Source organism: Rhodnius prolixus, unplaced genomic scaffold (genome assembly GCF_049639745.1).
Source record: "Rhodnius prolixus isolate KJV_2025 unplaced genomic scaffold, Rpr scaffold_7, whole genome shotgun sequence".
In the NCBI taxonomy this organism is placed as follows: Eukaryota; Metazoa; Arthropoda; class Insecta; order Hemiptera; family Reduviidae; genus Rhodnius; species Rhodnius prolixus.
The window spans coordinates 10,303,655-10,324,968 of record NW_027411582.1 but is presented as its reverse complement, the minus strand read 5'-3'; the positions used below and the strand labels follow the sequence as shown (position 1 = coordinate 10,324,968).

Genomic DNA, 21,314 nt, shown 5'->3' with positions numbered 1-21,314 from the left:
GCTAACTTCTCTCCCATTCGATGTACAGCTCCGAGACGCCAAAAAAGTACATCTACACAGAATTCCAAATCGAATGAAACCTCATTCATGAAAATTGGACTGCGCGTTTAGGCGCTAAATTGTTTACAAAAAAGGTAACAAAAAGAACAAGAACATTATTTGAAAAAGCCGTTTTTGCTCATTTTCGGCAACTTTTTTCTCGAAACCTATCAGATCTAGGTTGTTGCAAAAAAATTACAGTTTCAAAGGAGGATTTTCCCTATATTATAAAGAAAATTTGGGAATTTTAACTTTTATAGAAAAAGAGAAAAAAATTGTAAAAGTTGGGTGTTTCTCAACGTTACACTTTCGTGCACTTTTTGACGATCAACCATTGTTGATACCGGACAGTTTTAATCAAAGAACACAGCCTCCTAAAATTAAAACTATAAAGCTCGAACTTGGTAGTGGCGCTGCGTATGGCAGGCAGCTAGTTACTGCTTTTAATACAAATAGAACAATCTGGTTATATTAATATTTGAAATAACATAAATAAAACAACTCAGTAGAAGCTACTCAAATCAATACAAGATTTCTATTTTCTGTGAAGTTTTACAAGTGCTTCCTTAAGATTAAAATAAGATTATAGTACACTTACCGCCCACTCAATCATGGGAGTGGTCACTCTAGAGTTATAGACAAATCGATAATATTCTATTAGTTATAGAAACAAAAATAATTAAATTCATTCCTGCCAATGTCTGCCATAACCAGAGATGGCTACTGAATAAAAATACTCCGAAACAAAAAGTGCATTATCTAATTTAAAATTTAGTTTAGATTCAAATTTTAGGCTTAATTTGGATTAAAATTAACCAACCGGAAAGGCGTCTTTACTGAATCGATTTTCCCAGAAACAACTCTTTCACTTCCTGTGAACATTAGCCTACTAATTGCGTACATGTAGATGATATATATAACATTTAGTTGGAACATTTTCCTAGAGGAATTCATGAAAAGACTCTTTAGAGTGAGAGAGAGAGGGACTTCCGTCTATGTGCCATTCCAGTAAAATGTACGGCCATACCATCTATAAAATATTAGAACGATTTAAAAGTTAGACTGATGTTCAAAATGGCAAGAGAATCAGCCAACCACACTATGGAATATGTTTACACTAAGCAAGCGATTATTTAGAAAATCTATTTATTTATTTAAACTTTGATTACACAATACACACATGTGGCAACATTATATTTATAACAATCGTTTTTATCCAAGCAACTTTATTTATTTAGGAGGGATTAAATAAGATTTTCTAAATTTCCGTTTTAGATATTTTAAGGTTTTACAGCCTCTAAGTATTTGGTTATTAAATTTCTAACCAAACTACCCAGAATAAAGAAAATCAATACAGCGGAAGGTGCTATTATAAAGAAAGGCTTTTCCTGCAATTTACTGTGAATTGGCCAAACGGATTCATTTGGAGCTGATCTAATGGCTCATATAAAGCTTAAATGTCAGTTTTGCTTGTAATTCTTTCTCAATTAATAGTTTGGTGCAGAGAGAATGTACCGCTTTCGATCGACATTATTATTAAATTGATTTTTTTTAAAGCAATTCTAAGTTACAATAAAATTCAATTATATTCGTAAATTATGGTAAGAAAAAGTCATGAGGGTGTTCATAGGGGATTCTTTTCTTGAGAAAGTAAAGTGAAATTGTCGAATATTGGCGAAAACTATTCGAAAACAATCTTAATTTATGAAAAATTTCTTGAAAATTGAGAATGATTTTTTTTTCGAATAATTTGTAGCATTATTTTTCAGTACCTACATAAGATTAATATTATTTCTAAAATAAACAAAAAAAAGTTGATAAAATATGAGAAAATAAGAGAATTAGAAAAATAAGTGAAAGGTATTGAAGCGCCATTGTTAGAGTAAGCTGTGATCAGCCCTGCCTCGCTATCATTGGACGGGGCGTGACTACACTAGAGGTGGGCATGACACGCCCACAGTCTGCAACCGTACCGCATTGTGATTGGCTAATGCTTAGAAATTAGTGAAATAATTAATTTAAAACATTTTTTCCAACATTTCTCCCATAGGTATTTGATAAACTTTCGATTAAAACAAGAAAAAAAAATCCCATTAAAAATGCCATAAATAATATTTCTTTTGGGATAATACTTCCTGTTTTACACAATTATCGTTAACAGAAAGCAAAAAGTTGAGAATTTGTGTTGTTTAATCGTGAAATAGGTATAAGAGAAATGGGCTTATGAGCCGCCATTAAATAGGCTGTAAGCTTACTTTACACTCCATTCGGTGGAGAACTCTAGCGGCAATTTTTGTAAACACAAATGCAGTTTCTACAGCTTGGCTGTTTCTTGATATTTTCCTCAGTATTTTTCAAGGTTATAAGTTAAATTTGCACTGAACGTTATTTCTTTCTATTTCAGTTCATGAAATAGTTCTTCAAACATCTTGGTGACTCACTAGACTTATATAGCTCTATCTTATACACACATTTAACCATGCTGACGGCTCACTAGATTGTATAGTACTATCTTACACTCACATTTAACCATGTTGACGATTCACTATACTAATATAGGGCTACTTACTATGTAGGACTACTGAATAGGACTACTTACTACTTACTATGACGACTTACTATGTAGCACTATCTTACTTACACATTTAACCATGTTAAAGACTCACTAGACTTATATAGCACTATCTTACACACACATTTAACCATGCTGACGACTCACTAGATTGTATAGGACTATCTTACACTCACATTTAACCATGTTGACGATTCACTATACTAATATAGGGCTACTTACTATGTAGGACTACTGAATAGGACTACTTACTACTTACTATGACGACTTACTATGTAGCACTATCTTACTTACACATTTAACCATGTTAAAGACTCACTAGACTTATATAGCACTATCTTACACACACATTTAACCATGCTGACGACTCACTAGATTGTATAGGACTATCTTACACTCACATTTAACCATGTTGACGACTCACTATACTAATATAGGGCTATCTTAAACTCACATTTAACCATGTTGACGACTCACTAGACTAATATAGGGCTACCTTAAACTCACATTTAACCATGTTGACGAATCACTAGTCTTTTATAGGACCATCCCTACACTCATATTTAACCATGTTGGTGACTTTTTTTTTGTTGACATTTGCAGGGCCACTATACACACACATTTAACCATGTTGCTCATCTTTTACCGTAACAGATGAGCTCTTTATTTCTTTTTTTATACTTTTTCATCACACAAATCTGTTTAAACAAAAACTTTTTTTAAATTACGGTAAAAGAAAAGATGCCAGTTTTACACTAGAAATCAATTTCAATTAAAACATCTAACTGCGACGCTTTAAACTACCAATTCAATTGAAAATTAAAGTAAATTATTTTTTTCTAAATTTATTAAAATGTATATGTTCATTAATGAATATATATAATATATTGCAGTAAGTGAAATTTTACGCGTGAATACTCCTAACAGAGTTTTCAGTATGTCCTTTTATTGTTCCGACAAATTTAAAAATAACAAATACTCACTTTAATTATCTTATCTCAAAGCATACACACACTCACACATACAACCGACTTACACACAAACTTGAATATTTATATATACCTACATATATATTTACTATAATGGCTCCTGTCGCTATTTGTTCTTTATTTATATAATTTTTTTCTTTCATAAATATATATCTTAATTCTTGACTATTAAATAAATTTCATTAATTTATTTTTTTAACATAAAATAATTTATTAATTGATTGTTTAGGATTAAATATAATTAAAAGTAAAAAGCACAAGTTTTAAGATGGACTTCTCTTCAAGAGTGCAGAAATATTTTTGCTTCTTTATCACATCTAAACTGCATTTTTGAAGAAATACTCACAAAAAAAAAAAGAAATTAATTTAATTATAAAATAACCTTTAAAAGTGCTGCATATATTCTTAGATTATTCTAGTATCTAATAAGAATATTACTATTATTCTTTGAAGATATGAATTATGATGACCTCTAAGATAACATTTCGTAAACAAAAAAAATAATAATAATAAAAATCTGTTGAACACACGAGCCTTTATCTAAATATAATTTTCAAGATTTATACTCTTACTTTTTTTTGTTAACACATTTAATTCTCTCAGTTTGTAAAGTTGTACTTAAAATACGAGGGGGTACCCAAAAAAAACCGGAATTATTTTTTAAAAGCTATTTATTTACAAATTTTTTACAGAACAACCTTATCCCCTTCAAAATACTCTCCATTACAACTAATACATTTGTCCCACCGGTGCTTCCACTGTTCGAAACATTTTTTGTAGTCATCTTTAGAAATGGCTGACAGCTCCTTCTTCGTTTTTTTCTTGACCTCTTCAATGTTGTCAAATCGGTGACCTTTCATGCCCTTTTTCATGCGTGGAAATAAGAAAAAGTCGCACGGAGCCAGGTCAGGCGAGTAAGGTGCGTGGGGCAGCGGAACCATGCCATTTTTAGCCAAAAACTGTGTAACAGAGATGGCTGTGTGTGCAGGTGCATTGTCGTGGTGGAAGAACCAGTCTCCTGTTTGCCACAAATCGGGTCTTTTTTGGCGAACACTATTGCGCAATCTTTTCTAAACTTCCAAATACAAGGTTTGATTGACGGTCTGACCTGGGGGGACAAACTCTGAATGGACTACGCCTTTGGCATCAAAAAAGCAAATCAGAATTGTTTTGATGTTTGACTTGACTTGACAATTTTTTGGTCGGGGTGAAGATGACGTCTTCCATTGGCTCGACTGTTGCTTTGTTTCTGGGTCATAACCATAGCACCATGACTCATCACCAGTCATTTGACAGAAAGTCTGGATCAGTTTCAAGCCGTTGTTTCAAAGCACGACATGTTTCAACTCGATATTCTTTTTGATTGTCAGTCAGAACTCGAGGAACAAACTTGGCAGCAACCCTTTTCATCCCCAAATCTTCCGTTAAAATTCGCTGAACCGAGCTCCAAGATAACCCACTACTCTCTGACAGTTGATCAATTGTCTGTCGAAGGTCTGTGAACACCAGCTCTCGAATTTTTTTCAACATTTTCGTCGATTCGGGCAGTTGATGGACGTCCAGAACGAGGTTTGTCATCAATCGACATGTCGCCATTTTTAAACCGAGTAAACCACTCGTATACTTGAGTTTTTCCCATAGCGTCATCTTTGTAAGCTGTTTTCAACATTAAAACACTTTCAGCAGCATTTTTGCCGAGTAGAAAACAAAATTTCAGAGCTGCACGTTGTTCACTTAAACTTGCCATCATAAAAAACGAAAAAAGAACAAAACAGCGCTGGTAAAAACAATCACTGCAGATGAACAGAACAAGCCAGGCAGACAACACAGGCAGGACTGAACTGGCAAGGAATTGCGCTATACACGTCTAGCGGCAGAAATGCGTACTACATAAGCTCCATGCGCGGCAACGCAATTCCGGTTATTTTTGGGTACCCCCTCGTAGCTGAAATAGCAATTTTCCCGAGAGATAAACATCTCTATAAACTAGAGATTCATTAAAATGAAATTTTCCAATAACTAATATTCATAACAAGTTGTCAAAAAGAGTGTGCCAGAAAGTTTTCATGAAAAAATCATCGGAATTATTTTGGAGAAAAGTGAAAAGAAAATCGATTTCAAAAAAGAGGCCTAGTTCCGGTTACGAGATTCTGATCGATAAGTTTCAGTTAGCTTACTACGCTGGTAGAATTTAAGTATAAATTTTAAGTTTTAACTTTTTGGATCGAAGTATGGGGATCGACTAAGCGTTCCAACTCACTACGCCTCCAGACATTACAGTCAAAAATACTTCGAAAACTTCTTAACGCTCCGTTCTATGTATCTAACCTCACTATCCATAATGACCTCAAAATTCCTTTCATTACAGATCTTGCTAACACTCGTTTCTTCAAATTTCATTCCTCTACAGCAGCTCATCCTAACCCTCTCATAGATCACCTATCTTCCTCCACATTACCAGGTAATCCTCTAAGGAGATTGAAGAGAAGATGGCCTCGTGATCTTCTCTTATCTTAAGCACGTTACTGGAGTGGCACCACTGGGTGCCTTCTCCAATCATGATTTCCCGTTATTTCTTTTCTCTTTCACCATATTTGCTTGTTGCAACAACTGTTGCAGTGGTAAATTGCAATAAAAGATTAAAAAAATAAAAAAAATAAAAAAAAAAAAACTTTTTGGAGTTTTTCGTTTTCATTCACTCAGAACAGAAACAACTTTTTCGGATTCAAGGGACTCCAATAAAAACGCCTCAATTTCGAACATTTAAATTTTATTACCAATTAAATATATTAATAAACAAAATTGATATATTTATCAATAAAATTGCATTGTTTATACAAGATGAAAATTTCTTTGATTTATTATTAATTATTTTGTCTTATGATAAGATTAATTGCTTATTGGTGGCAAAGTTGATTTTTACAAATCCTTGTTGTGAAAGAAATTTTCAAAATTACCATCTCAACTGAAAAAGAAAAACTCAAAATGTTATATTTAAAATATAACATCAATTAGACTAATATTGCAATTTGATCATTTTTGTTAATCAGCGTGGACTGTATTTATATTTTGTGTTGAAATAGCGATCTACCTGAGAGAGTTCACAGTCAATTTCCTGCAGTTGTTGGTGCTAAATGATGGCCTTATGTGGGATGAATACTTTATTTGATGACTTGGAATGATGACTTTGAATGATGACTGTATTGATGGGCATGTGATGGTCAGTTAGAAGCTTTTTCCAGGCTAGAGAAACCCACTACCAAGTTTTTTTTATTTTTCTCCTATTACGCTCTAGTGATTTTCCCTCCAGGGCGACTGGTTCTTGCGGAAACAGGACTTTTACCTTCCTCCGCTCTAGGTGGTCCAGTTTGTTCATTTCCTGTTGGCTGAGAATCCTTGGATAAAACACACACACACACACACACACACTTCATTCTTCGTGAATCACATTGCTTGTAATTCTGTGACTTTTACGAGTATTTTTCCTGCTTGGGAAGTTGTTGTTGGTCGAAAATTTTTCAACTGGAAAGACTCTTTGTTGAAGTAATTTCCTTCTTACTTTGATTTCTTTACAGAAATATTTATAGATTTTCTTAAAACTTTGCTTGTCGAACTATTATTCTCACGTTCTGATGCCCATCAAAGTGAAAATGCGATCATGCACATTTTTAAATTTTTCTTTTGCGATCAAGTCAAATTGGTTTGCGAGCATTGAGTGATTGTTGCCATTTGGTACCGCGAGTACCAAATTTTCTTTCTGTGGCTCACTTAAACTGGTTAGACCATAAATATGATTAGTTTTTTCCACGGCCATTGTAATAGAAAGTCTTCTTTTTAGGAAACCAGTTTCTTAATTATATTTTAACTTGAAAACAATAATTGTAGTAGACTCTGGGGATGCTGTGACATCTCATTTCTTTCAAAAGAGTTACAAAAGAGTTAGTTAATAGTATATTATTGCTGGGAACTTGTCAGATATTGAAATCAACTATTTTTTAGTACGGTTTTAAGACATTTGTTTTCCACCAGCCATTTCACAGTTTTTGCCGAATTCGCGATTTATGTTCTGGTACAGAAAATGTACTTTCCAAGGAATAATTTATTTTCTTTTACAAAATATTTAACATGGATGGCATCAATTCTTTAAAAAGTCATTCGTCTTTTTCTTTTTTTTTTAACTAAACTTTTTTTTGTATTTCTATATCTTATATTCAACTTCCCCCACCTTGACTTTTGTTTGTTTCTAGATATTTAAAAATATCTCCTTTTGCCTATTTTTACTCATTAAGGTTTTGTTGTATAATCAAAACTTGTTAATTTTGCAATTAATTTATTTTTAAATGCAATTTTAGGTTTCCTTATTACATCTTACAAGTATTGTAAAGAGGAAATATTAAAATCTATTCAGGTTATTTTAAATTGGAATATTTACCGTATAAACAATACATATTTATTAAAGATTTTGAATAATTTTGTACCTTTAATTTTAATTAACGAGAGATGAAGGCGTCACTGTAGTTCATAAAGGTTATAGGCTAGACCCGAAAAGCTAAGATGTATTGTTGGTTTAGTAGGTTCGATTCCCCCTGCCTATGTCTTGGATTTTATTTAATGGTTAATATGAGTTTACAGTAAAGTATGTTAGGCGATTATAGGCTAGATCCGCAAAGCTAAGATGTATTGTTAGTTTAGTAGGTTCGATTCACCCTGTCTATGTCTTGGATTTTATTTAATCGTTAATATGAGCAATTTACAGTAAAGTATGTTAGGCGGTTATAGGCTAGACCCGCAAAGCTAAGATGTATTGTTGGTTTAGTGGGTTCGATTCACCCTGGTCTAGGTCTTGGATTTTATTTAATGGTTAATATGAGTTTACAGTAAAGTATGTTAGGCGATTATAGGCTAGATCCGCAAAGCTAAGATGTATTGCGGTACTAGTATAGCCCTTGGACTTTATTTAATGGTTAATATGAGAAATTTTATAGTAAAGTATGTTAGGCGGTTATAGGCTAGACCCGCAAAGCTAAGATGTATTGTTAGTTTGGTGGATTCGATTCCCTGGTCTAGGGTCTTGGATTTTATTTAATGGTTAATATGAGAAATTTACAGTAAAATATGTCAGGCGGTTATAGGCTAGACCCGAAAAGCTAAGATGTATTGTTGGTTTAGTAGGTTCGATTCCCCCTGTCTATGTCTTGGATTTTATTTAATGGTTAATATGAGTTTACAGTAAAGTATGTTAGGCGATTATAGGCTAGATCCGCAAAGCTAAGATGTATTGTTAGTTTAGTAGGTTCGATTCACCCTGTCTATGTCTTGGATTTTATTTAATCGTTAATATGAGCAATTTATAGTAAAGTATGTTAGGCGGTTATAGGCTAGACCCGCAAAGCTAAGATGTATTGTTGGTTTAGTGGGTTCGATTCACCCTGGTCTAGGGTCTTGGATTTTATTTAATGGTTAATATGAGAAATTTACAGTAAAGTATGTTAGGCGGTTATAGGCTAGACCCGCAAAGCTAAGATGTATTGCGGTACTAGTATAGCCCTTGGATTTTATTGAATGGTTAATATGAGAAATTTATAGTAAAGTATGTTAGGCGGTTAGATAGACTAGACCCGCAAAGCTAAGATGTATTGTTGGTTTAGTGGGTTCGATTCCCTATCTCTAAGTCTTGGATTTTATTTAATGTTTAATATGAGAACTTTACAGTAAAGTATGTTTGTCGCCTCCGTCCACGACTCACCTAATTAGGTATTTGGACGTAAAGCCTGCCTTAAAAATTAGGCATTACTTTTTCTTTGTTTTTTTTTTTTAACTTTACCGTAAAATGCATCTGACACTTGTCTTGCAGTTCCAACTTTAATTATAGCGATCATAATTTATAAATTAACAGTTCTAGGTTCTTTTTTTCATGCTGATTGTATTATTTTGCAATTCCTTGAAGGTGTGTAAAATGACAAATAACGTACCCCTCAACTTCTAACCGCTCTAGTTATGAAATATCTTACGACTGTAACTTATTTTTCTTTCAGTAGTAAGAGATATTCTACCATAAGTAATCTTCAAATTTACTTGTCGACAAAGCTAGGGCAACAGAAATTATTAGGATAGATTTGAGCTGAATTGTACAGGTCTATTTCGGAATGTGCTATAATTTTCAATGTGTTTCATTTGTAAGTTTTTTTTTTTTAAAGATAAAAACTGATTCAAAGATAAAAGTTATAAAAGTCAAGTGACCTCAAAGATCATTTTATTGTAGTGAATCTCTTATTGATCTAACTAAATTGAGCAAAAGATTAAAGTTCGAAACCAAAACCAAAATAAAAAATTGGGAATTCAGTAAGAGAAATGTTAAAAATGTTTTTCAGTAATTTTTAGCAGCATATCTTGTAGTATCATATCATAATTTAATCACCATTTAGTATAATATAAAAAGAAAAGTTTAATAAAGGTCCCATGAATAAGTTATTATTATAATTGTTAATTTATATTGACCTACATTGTGTATTTTGAATAAAAAAAAACAAGATCTTCTAAGGAATAATGGCCGTGTACAAATTAACGAGAGATGGGTCTGACACGATTTTATCTTTTAATAAAAACATTTCTCTAACCACTTCTTTTATTATAGTTTTAATGAACTTGTTGGCGAACTGCCACCTTCTACAGTGTTCACATCAAAACTACCAAGTTCAACTTAGTGACTGTTTACAGTAAATTAAAAAAAAGAATATATTATAAAAAAATTCGCTAAGAACTTTTTCTAATATCTACTAAGTTAGGATTGGGAGGTAACTAATTATCAAAGATTTTTCTGCATGTCTGAGTTTATAAAATATCATCTCGGGAAATGGAAAATCATAGGGAGCCTTATTTGAACCATTTATTTTTAAAGATAACAATCATTTCTAGCAAGTCTGTTTCGGATTGTAATCAAAGAAAGAGGAATGTCAGTTTTATTGATTTATTACCAAGAAAGACTTGGTGAACAGATTTGGGTCAATGTTAGCCAACCGGAAATCAGAAAAAAAAACTTGTAAGTTGATTGCCCCTTTTTATTTGTCTCACTATTTTTCTTAAAACTTCACACTCATCAAGAGTAAGCATTTAATTAAAAACATTTTTCTGGAATGATACACATCAATGGAAGGAATTAACGTTTACTGGGAGTCTAACTCGCGAGATTGCGGGTTCTTATACCCAGTTGCGTCTTGTCTGTAGACGAGAAAACGCAGTCCAGAAGTAGAAGAAGAGAAAGCTCTTTAAGATGGTTCTGTTGGGAAGAAAGGTTCTCCCGTAGGGGTAAGTGGTATTAGACACTTTTCCAAATTTCGATCCAGCAGGCACCCCCTAGCCTAACAACACTCTTACAATTTAGAAGTAGAAGTTCTGTTGTAGAGGTTGTTGATTAAGGGTTGTTAACAGTTAAACGAATTATCGAATTAGAAGTTTCTATAATATTTAGCCACTTTATAGTAAAAATTGACCATCTACTCACCTTGACGTGCAACTTTCAATCCAACAGATAAATCAATGTACTATTTACAATTAACAATACGATGAAGAAGGCCTTGTCTGTTATAGTTTTTATTTAATTATTTTATTTATTTATTTCAATTTTTTAAAGGATATCCTGTCTGAATTTATTGTTTTCTCAATTTTAAATTATCATTTAATTGATGCTTTTATTATTTGAATACAATGATTCTTGAAACAAATGAAGGTCAGTTGTAATTACGAAAATTAATTCAATTTAATGCAATTAATAATTTTTTCGATAACTTTTTTTAATTAAATAAATAAAAATAATAAATCTTAAAATACCGACTTACTTGTTGCAAGAAATCCACTGGAAAAAAAAAAATGGAGAACTTATACTAAAAGCAAAAAAAAACTTGGAGTGTAAAAATTACGACAAGACGAGTATCACGGGCACCGTACAATGTTTAGCACGCAGCTCCGAGAGACACGATCTCACTCTAAACTAAGACTGGATGTTTTTTACTCTCTGTCTAGTACTCGTGTTGAACGCCGCGCGCCTAATATGGTACAGTGCTACCAACCGTATCTGATATTACGGCCGTTGTTTTGTACATTGGCGTACAAATACTATACGCTTTTAATTGCTTACTACTCATTTTTTTATTTTTTGAGTAAATATCGAGCTAACATGGATCGAATAAAATTTTAGGAACTGTGATCCACTCTCGCGTTTCCTGGAGCCTGATGCTTGAAATTTCTTATTTCCTTCTAATGTACCAGCGTTAAAATTAATGAGGGATAGTAAACTTAACAAAACACTTTATAAATGTGTCTGGCAAAGCAAGTTGACGGGATCCCATCCTTCTTCCTTAGAGGAGATTCTATAATCATTGACAGATGTCGACCACTAAGAAAGGTTTCCTCTATCCATGAAGATGAAGAGCAGAATCCGCATGGGCAATACACCATCCAAAGGCTTATAAAGGTTTAAAAAAGTCACAGGTCCCGACTATAGCTTGGCTCTCCTGGGTTTGAACTTATCGCTCCATTACACTTAAAGGTGAATTTTTCCATGCCAAACCTCTGAAATGAAAAAGATATTGGATGCGAACTCTATCTTTAATCAACAATTTCAATTTCATTAACCCATCTTGTTCAAGTTTTAACTCAAGTTCATCTTCCCTGTAGAATTATAAATTGCATGGCCCATCATAAAGTACATTCCTTCTATAATGGATATGATTTTGTACCGCCATAAACTTCGCTAACTCATATACCCGGAGTAGTATAGTTTAATTTTATTTGTTTCCCTTAGGAACAACCTTGAACCAATTTATCCTCACCTTTCGTAAACAAACAGTGTAAGTTTAATTTATCTGTTAACTGGTTTTCTTTAAATTTGATTATGCTGGCATTGTTTTCGAATCCTCCCTAAAATTACAACTAATAAATAAGGAACTTTGTTCTGATGATGGCAATTTAGAGTGTTACCTGTGTAAGCTATTATAGTTCCTCTTTTACTAGATGTAACGAAAAGTATCAACCATAGGCGTCACCAGCTTCCAAGCCAAGGGGACAACTAAAACTTTTACAGAGCTTACATATAGAAGACAGTAGACCGAATGAAGAAGTAACATTCGGATTAATAAGGAAATCATTGACTATTATTGCAAAAAAAAGAAACGTTCTTATTAATTTTCAATGACTTTTGAATAAAGCAATCATAGTTATCGAACACAACTTCTCTACGAGTGAATGTATCATACCCATTCCCACATTCAGATCTAAAAAAGGTTTGAAGAAGGAATGGGATCCATTTGGACAGATTTGATGCCTGAGGACACAATGGTTTACTTCCATTGGCTAGAGAAATGGGTAGTCCGGAGAGTTAGAATTACATATTAAGGGTATGGCCTTCTGAGGAAGATGACGAATTGCCTTTTATGAGGTCGTACCCTGGGCTTCTCGTGAAAGACGAATGTTGGATAAGATATTTGACCTCGGAAGGATAGAAGGGTTTAGGGGGAAGGCTAAGAGGACGTCTAGAAATTCTAGTATATTATTACTGAGGGGTCGCAAGGATAATAATTATAATGTTTAAATTGTGTAAAGTTAATTTGTTTTAATTTTCAAATATCAGTTCTAATAGATTCTAATAATTTTATTCTTCTTTGGAAGCTGTTCTCTTATAAAATCACCATTTTCTAGTTTATTTGAGAATGGCTTTCGATTGATTAATATTGTTCTTCATGAGTTGAGCAAGTAAAAAGAGAAACTCTGGGGATACCTTAATGCGAGAAAATGACCAAGAACTTGAAAATATATTCCATAAAAAAGATCGTAATTGTGAGTATTGCAATAGTGATCTTTTCCATTTTAAATTTTTAGAAGGAATAAGGTTTTTAGACTTTTGGACATGAAAAATTTGGTGTGTACACTCAGTTCTCTTGCCACTATCACATAATTAATTTCTCCCGAAACGTTGTATTTAAATCAAAAGTAATAATAATTGATAGCAGTAATACGATATTTTCATTATAATTACAATAAAACTTATATTTCCGATGAAAACGATAAATCTGCATGGCCGCAATAGTTTTCATACAAAGAGTAATTGCAATTCTTCGCGATACGAATACGTTAATTTCTAATAACATTAGGCGATTCTCGGCAAGGTGAAAGCTTTGAGAGAGCAGCCTCTCCTCCTCCCCAACGACGATGACCTTGCATCCAGTAATACCCCCAAAATCAGTAACCCTAAACAAGAAAATCCTATTGAATCAATTGTAGCATTGGCAGAAATAACTTTAGTTTTCTGTTCGGTTCAACTTTAGAATCGATTTCGGATCACTAGTTTTACGAGTTCAGCACAAGAGATTTTTAGTTATTTTTTTAAAAAACAAAGCCCAGTGAGGGTAAGAACTCAGTGAAGTTTTGAGTATAATATTAATTAAGTATAAAGAAAAACATCAAAAATATTCGTGAAATTGCCATAATCAAGGTACCCCTGTGTTACCTACCTCAGCTGAGAATAACCTGCACAATTAGCGAACTCATGAATTTCTGTGAACGGTAGCATGCAGCGTGGCACATAGAATTTACAGCAAAAAACGACATTTAACGACTAAATACATTTCACATATTCATAATCTATAAACTACCGAAACAGAATCTCCAAGGGCACAAATATGTAATTAAACATTTGAAAATTACATTTAAAAACAAAAATTTATTAAGAGAAAAGGAAAAATCTAAATTAAACCTGCCAATATATACTTAAGAATAACTTGTTATTTTGGAAATAATAATAATTGTATTAACTTGATAAACAGCATTATTTGAATACACTCTTGGATTAAAAGAATTAAAAAAAAAAGAACTAGCGATTAAGTCGTTGAATAACAAATCTATAAAAAACAAAACATTTTTCTTTGTGATTTAATAACGTGAAATGAGAATTAGTAACCACCCTGCACTCTATAGGCAGTTGAAGAAAGTAAGTATTGAATTTTATGAACTTGTCTGCCATCTAGGAACACTTCTATAAACTAATAACTTCTATTTTATCATTTGTATTATGTGAATAATAATTCTTTTAATATAAAATATTTTTCTATTATTATCGTTAAAAATTTATTCCATATGAATAGATATTTATCCAAGAATATTTCAAATTGTTTAATTTAATATTCACAAAAAATTTTAATGTAATTTCCCCCAAAAAAAACTATTTCGATATCTTCCAATTCTTAATTAACAGCACAAGTATCACTTAAAAACTATTATTGGACTTCTATATTATGTAAATATAATTAGGTTTTATTTACAGAAAGAATTCTACAAAAATTATGCGACTGATTATAAGCAATAAGCATTTGGTTAAATATGTTCCATCCTTTTGCAGTGCAACATGGCTTTACATCAGTTAGCTTTGATATAATGTCACATTTTCACCAATTTGAATAGTATGTCAACATTTAGTAAATATTTTTATTTTATTAATATCTATGTAGGTTTTATATTTAATACAATAACTTAATTAGAAGTTTTTCCGCTGCCAGAACATAATGATGGCTGGCAATGTCCAACTATCGACAACTAACACAGTAAGATGTAAGACACTTATATTATTTTACTGTTATTACTTTTGTTAAACGTTTCACTCCACTGGTTCCAAATGGTTCTCTAAATATAAGTAGTCTTTTTTAATAATCTTAATGTAAGTTATTTGTGTATCGATGCTTCAATATAGTGTTTTGTTGGAGTAATGTTTGTTTTTGCCTTTCCTCAAGTAGCTAGATATTATTTTCTCTTATTTTCTTGGATTTGCTGCGCGAATCATTTTAAAAGATTATTTCAGTTAAACTTCCATTGATGACATAGATCACATTTACAAATTCATCGCTGAGGCTCAGAAATCTAATTATTCCTACTTACAGAACGATAGTCATCTCTTTGTTTTCTCTAAAAATAAATTAATTTTCTATTTCAAGTTACTTTTTACTTTAAAGCATTCATAGGAATTGAAGATCATATTCTGGTAATGTTGTATATATATTCTTGTAAATATTGACCTAAAATAAGTTTGTATTGGTGAGAATTCATATTTTCTTTAAATTCCTCAGTAATTAGATGAATTTCAGTCACATTAATTTACTTATAATTTTTGTTAATTGAAAGAACAGTTCTCTTTCAAAGAATTTTTATAATGTAATAGTAGTTTAATAGTAAATAATTAGAGCTCCACTACATTTATATTTTTTATTTTATTTAGCTCTGGGAGTTTTAGTTTGTGGAGTTGATTGGTGTTAACGCGAAATCCAAATGCTGTCTACTTCTTTGTTACCAAAATCATTTCTTTTTGTTTACTTAGATGTACTACACATTTTTAAGAATTTTACGGTGCTGTTCGTAAAAAAAACTCAACCCTATCCAAAATACATCCTTTGATTTGTATTTTAATCCATTTTTTAAAATATTTTTCAGATATAAGAGTGGTGCCAATTTAAGGAACTTGGAATCAAGCGTAAATATGACTAAATCACTTTCCAGTTACATCAAAGAAGTGTAATTTATAAACTGAATTTTAAAATAAAAGGATATCTTAAAGTAACAGTTGAATTTATTCAAACTTAGTAACTAAAATTACATTAGTCTAGGAGATTGCAATTAAAAAAGACTTCCAATAAGGTAATCAAAATATTTATTAGAATAATATTTACAAATATATATATCTACATATATATTTTTACAAAACTTTTATTTCCTCTTTCCTTTCAACTTTTTTCTTACATTTTTACCGGGTCTTTTGGCTTGCATTTTTCCTTTTTGTTTTGGTTTCTCAAAGCCGGAAGTTGAATCCCTGGTATTTCTTTTCGACCCTTTTTTCTTGCCTCCATAGCCAAACTTTGAGTCTTTATATCTTCTTTTCAAAACTGACCTTTAAAATAAAATGCATATATTAGAAGTGATTATATGTACTATAATAAGTGAATGGTACAATAAACGAAAATTTAAACGAATTTCACTTCAGGACAAACTATTCATACCAAAATAATAGACCCGTACAAAAACATGGTTGAAAAATTGAATTATCTCTTCAGTAGCGGAACACTTTTGGGCTGATCTTGTCTACTACCTTATTTTTCCAAAAATTTGAACACTGCTGAGTGCAGACGACGGAATGTTGGATAAGCCAGATGAAACAGTTTATTATCAGAAACTCGCGTAAATTTACTAAAATACTCTAATTTGGATGAAAGCAAGCCTCCAGACTAGGTTTAGTCAGAAAGGAGAAAGCGGCACTTTGTGTCGGTACGAATGGCTCTATTCGGAGATGAAAAACTCCAGATTGTCAGACCAATTTGAAACAACCACTTATTCTTACTCAAGGGATTTTAAAACGTTTAGGAAAACTCAAAACAGGATGAACACAAAATCGAATATCTGTTCGATAACAATACTTCAAGACGAAGCGGAAAGTAACAATGAAATAGTTAACAGAAATTTTGTATTTTTCATAAATATTCTCAACAAAAATCGTGCTTTTATTTAAAAAAAAAAAAACTTACTTTTTATTTTGTTGCCCTGCCTTTTTCTGCACTGGTTTAGGTTTAGGTTTATCTTCTAAAAATGACAGATCCTTTGTCTGTCCTTTCCTGTACTTCTTCACTTCATCCATTAATTCCTTTTTGGCATTTTGTTTTGCTACTTTTGCCTGAGCTTGTAGGGCTTTTTGTAATTTCTTTTGAGTCCTAACTGCTCGTACTTTTTCTTTACGTTCTGCTTCAGTTTTTCGTTTAATTAAATGTATTTTCACCTACAAATATTTTATGTAAAATACCTGGTTAATTTTGGTCAGCGATAAACAACTTTAGTTTAAAGCTTTTTAGAATAAAATTTACCTTCTGCATGTGAGCATCCGATTTTGCCATTTCTGCGTAATAGTCTTCAGGTCTTTGGGTTTTTATACCAAGTTCTCTTAATTTGGGAAGCACCGAGAGAACAGCATCTTGTGCTTGTCGATAGAATATACTTTCTCTTTTCAGTTCATCATGAATCACAGAATCTTTTTTTGTTTCATTTTCTGAAAGCTAAAAATAAATAAAAATATTTTATCATTCGAAAATATGAACATTTTAAAATGCATAAACTCTATAATTAAATCAAAAAAAATATTTTGAACACCTGGACTGATAATTCCGGAGCCAATGGAGCTAGTTTACTAATTACATCTAATCTTTCAATCCAATCGAAATCTGTTTTTAATTCTTTACGTCGTTTCTTCAACAATGGCTAAAAAAATGCATTATTTGTTTTATTTTATTTTTATTTTTTAAAGTAAAAAAATATTTTAACATAAGAAAAGAAATTTTATACATTTTTAATTCCTTTTTTGGTAATTTTTATTAAATTAAATTAAACTAAGATCTATTTTATGAATAGTAGATGGATGTAGTAGTTTGTTGTTATTCACAATAGGCCAGCAGATCTCTTGGCACAGAAAGGGTATTCTGGATTTAAAGAGAATCGTGTCTTTTATCGCATATCATAATGCCTCATGATGCAGTCACCAAAGAATGGGTCAGCACTAAATAAAATGAATGTGGCGTGAAACCAATCAGGTGACCAATGCAATTGAAAAAGTTTATTTTGAGCTTTTAGAAGTTACACTGTACTGTGGATTTCTCATTCAAAATGTCACTAATATTTTTAAAGAGTAAGGTCCAATCGATCCTTTCTAGTTCAGTAAGGTCTTTCTTGATCCCTTCCCTCATGATAATCTTTCAAAGGCCATATTATAAAAAAAAACTGTCCACTGAGATAGTTGCATTAGGATTGAATGTCAAAAACTGCTTAAAAATCGTTATCTTTAACTTACATTACGGTGATTCTAAATATGCTCAACATTACTGGGTGATTATTAGAAGGAAAATGTATTACGCGTAGAGGTGCACTTTACATTTTAATAGTGTTCTTATGTTGACCTTGCAAAACTAGTCTTAAAGTCAACGAGTTCTCTAATTAAAAGAAAAATGGTTTTAAAAAATAGAACCTATTATAATAATCAGACATACCACATTGTTAATTTTAGGTTTTTGTTCAGGTGCTGGTATGTTCAATCCAGGTTTTAAAATACCTTGTTTAAACGCTTCTTGAAGTGCCTGAAATTAATTTAAAGTTTGAAATAATTTGGAAAATAATGTAAAGTAGAGCTGTTTACTGTAGGGGTTTTAATTTACTTCTGTTTCGGAATCAGTATCAGGTTCTGGCTCACTATCCTCTACCAAAGGCTTCTTTCTTTTCTTTTTTGGTGGTTTTAAAATTGCCTATAAAGAATAATTATCACGGTTGTTATAAAAGAAACAAAGAGCTTTCAATGAACAGTATACAAAATGAGGAATTCAATAACCTTAATCTGAGCACTAGTTTCTTCATCCATTTCCTCTTCTGACGCTTGATTAACATTGGAATTCTTCATTATTTAAATGCTCTAGAAAATAAACTGATTAATTCACTAGTATTCTTTAAAACTGAAAATTAAATATCCACATTAATTATCATAACCATCATAAAACCTCACCATAACCAAAATGCACGTGACGCTTGCCTACCTATGTATCTGACCTGCTCCCTCCTTACAAACACAAGAAAAGTGGAAAGGGCAATGGCGTAGTTACACAAAAAAGCAATTAGAAATTACATTTAATTTACACGGAATAAAAATTATTGTTGCTGTACTTTTGATAGTTTTGTTCTTTGCACTTCTCTTTTACGAAATTTTTCTGTTAAAGAACTCAAACGTATTAGGCAACCTTGCGTTACCTCTGCAACGTTCAAATTCTAACTTACCTAACTACTACTACTAAACATACCTTCACGATTAATACAATATCGATACATACATCATGATCCTCTAAGACGTAAAATAAGTTTTAAAATATTTTTATATTTTTCCATTTTTTCTTTTTTTGTGCTAGAAAAATGTAATTTATGGAGTGACAAGTGCCGAGTAATTTGGCAAAATGACTTTAATGGTGCTACTTGATTCTCTCTTGTGGTATGTGACTGTGGTCATTTGTCAAACAAGCTTTTCATTGTCCGTGTAATCTATCCCAGTAATAGTAAAATATATAATGTGCGTTACCCTTGAACTATTAAAAACAACTCTGATTGGCGATGAGGTGAAGTTGCTGACAAATTTATTGACCAACCAAACTTATTTTTTAACAATATTATTATTATTTATTGAACAATCGTTGAGACTTATTATTTAGTTCATAATTGTCCGATGCACATATTTTTGTTTTGAAGTTCTTTTGACACTAGGTTTAGATTAGTTTTTTTTTTATTTTCAAGTATTAGGCTGTGTCTTTCTTTTGTTTTTTCATAACATAATTATCATATTTCTTGTTTAATTCATAGAAATTGACTCAGAGCGACTAAGTAAATCGTTAAGCACCATTTCAAAAGCGGTGTGAAATCTATCTGACTTATGCAACAAGTACAACAGCCAGCCAAATGTACAAATGGAAAAATTATTGCATAATTGGGAAATGTCATTTATGCTCAATACAATGAAACTGAAGGATATAAAATAGTATGTTTTGGAGCACTTAAGGAGCTTAATTCCATAGATATGTCGAATTAATTTAAAGAATAGAAACAAGTGAGTCAAAGAGTAAATATTATTATTGAACATCAGTTTCGTAATTTTATTATCAATCAACTTAATTTTTTAATTTTTAGCAGCAGTAGAAATTTATACTCTTTTGCTTATTTTGTAACTCTTGATTTCAATTTCAATTTGCTTATATTATTTTTTTTGATATAATTATGAATTTTGTACTAAGTAATAGCTAAATTCCTTAATAAAATGCACCTTGCATAAAACAAAGAAAGAATCAGTAAATAAAATTAATAAAAATTTAAATTGCAGACAATTGAAATCAAAACAAAACTCTGGAAAGCGGCAAAAACTGCACTTAAGAGCGACTAGTAGTTCTCAAGTATTTTACTAGATCGCATGGGTATGTAGTATTCTTGTCTTTAATTTTGTACCCTATGTTCGTACACTTTTTTATCAACAAACTAGTTAACAAATGGGTGAAAAATATTTTTTTAAAAAGTAATTTTTTACTAATATAAAGTTGATTTTTTATTGAATAATTTTTTTTCGTTTTTACTGATTCAGAAATGCCCTAATTCAGGAAAAACTGATCTTTTTCACTTTTTCATTATAAGCGCAGTTTAATTTTTTGTAAGCTATCTTTTTATGCCTAATTATACTTTTAGCCGTTGCTTGAATTGACCAATTTTTTTTTCTCGGTCTTCGTCTTCTTTCTCATTCTTACTATCTTAAATCCATAACTCTTGGTGTGACGTGTTGTATAAACTTCTCTGTCTTTATCTAGACAGAAAATTAATGCAGTTGTTAGCGCAGTGAACTTGTAAGACGAGGCACGCCTTAGATTTTATCTCCCAGGATGACCTCTCCAATGATGGACAGTATAATAATGGAATACTGTCCTGGAGCTGACAGTGCGCCAGAAAGTTCCAAACGCTATGAGCATTGTGAGTTAATGTACCTTAAATGAAAAAAAAAAACAGTCAACTTCGTCTCAATAGAACTTTGAAGCGTCAGCGTAAAACATTAATAGATTAATAAAAAACAAAGAAGATTGTATTTTCTAATAATTGGTAATTTTAAAAAAATCTGGTATTTTTGT

General features: G+C 31.6%; 2 protein-coding genes and 2 long non-coding RNA genes across 25 annotated transcripts in view; 2 read left to right on the top strand and 2 right to left on the bottom strand.

Annotated features, from left to right (window-relative positions):
- Positions 1 to 11,607, bottom strand: part of LOC141446931 (diuretic hormone receptor-like) — a 323,691-nt gene extending 312,084 nt beyond the window's left edge. For all 19 annotated transcript variants that reach the window (XM_074113932.1, XM_074113940.1, XM_074113929.1 and 16 more), the window contains exon 1: positions 11,436 to 11,607. The gene's annotated coding sequence lies outside the window, so the exon portion shown is untranslated. The remainder of the gene's footprint in view (positions 1 to 11,435) is intronic.
- Positions 1 to 16,187, top strand: part of LOC141446936 (uncharacterized) — a 165,195-nt gene extending 149,008 nt beyond the window's left edge. The window contains exon 6 of the long non-coding RNA XR_012454010.1: positions 16,072 to 16,187. This is a non-coding gene — a long non-coding RNA (uncharacterized lncRNA). The remainder of the gene's footprint in view (positions 1 to 16,071) is intronic.
- An 84-nt stretch (positions 16,188 to 16,271) lies between these two features.
- On the bottom strand, positions 16,272 to 19,433 carry LOC141446933 (probable rRNA-processing protein EBP2 homolog). 3 transcript variants are annotated; one of them, XM_074113950.1, is made up of 8 exons: positions 19,169 to 19,433; positions 18,998 to 19,078; positions 18,828 to 18,914; positions 18,663 to 18,749; positions 17,773 to 17,880; positions 17,490 to 17,678; positions 17,157 to 17,404; positions 16,272 to 16,525 (listed from the first exon to the last, which is right to left on the bottom strand). In XM_074113950.1, exons 2-8 carry the CDS (start codon positions 19,064 to 19,066, stop codon positions 16,345 to 16,347), a joined length of 969 nt encoding a protein of 322 aa, XP_073970051.1. In that variant the 5' UTR covers positions 19,067 to 19,078; positions 19,169 to 19,433; the 3' UTR covers positions 16,272 to 16,344. The 3 variants fall into 3 exon arrangements, with proteins under 3 accessions (XP_073970051.1, XP_073970052.1, XP_073970050.1); XM_074113951.1 differs by having other exon boundaries at positions 19,200 to 19,433; XM_074113949.1 differs by lacking the exon at positions 19,169 to 19,433 and having other exon boundaries at positions 18,998 to 19,168.
- Positions 19,434 to 19,607: 174 nt separating this feature from the next.
- On the top strand, positions 19,608 to 21,134 carry LOC141446937 (uncharacterized). Of its 2 annotated transcripts, XR_012454012.1 has the most exons (4): positions 19,608 to 19,769; positions 20,011 to 20,254; positions 20,525 to 20,615; positions 21,000 to 21,134. It is a non-coding gene; the product is annotated as an uncharacterized lncRNA (long non-coding RNA). The 2 variants fall into 2 exon arrangements; XR_012454011.1 differs by having other exon boundaries at positions 19,608 to 20,254.
- The last annotated feature ends 180 nt before the right edge of the window (positions 21,135 to 21,314 follow it).

Coding starts and splice junctions, on each gene's coding strand:
- LOC141446933 (XM_074113950.1), bottom strand. CDS start 19,066: ATGAAGAATTCCAATGTTAATCAAGCGTCAGAAGAGGAAATGGATGAA. Junction 18,915..18,997: donor AAACTAGTGCTCAGATTAAG/GTTATTGAATTC, acceptor TATTCTTTATAG/GCAATTTTAAAACCACCAAA. Junction 17,405..17,489: donor CGGATGCTCACATGCAGAAG/GTAAATTTTATT, acceptor AAATATTTGTAG/GTGAAAATACATTTAATTAA.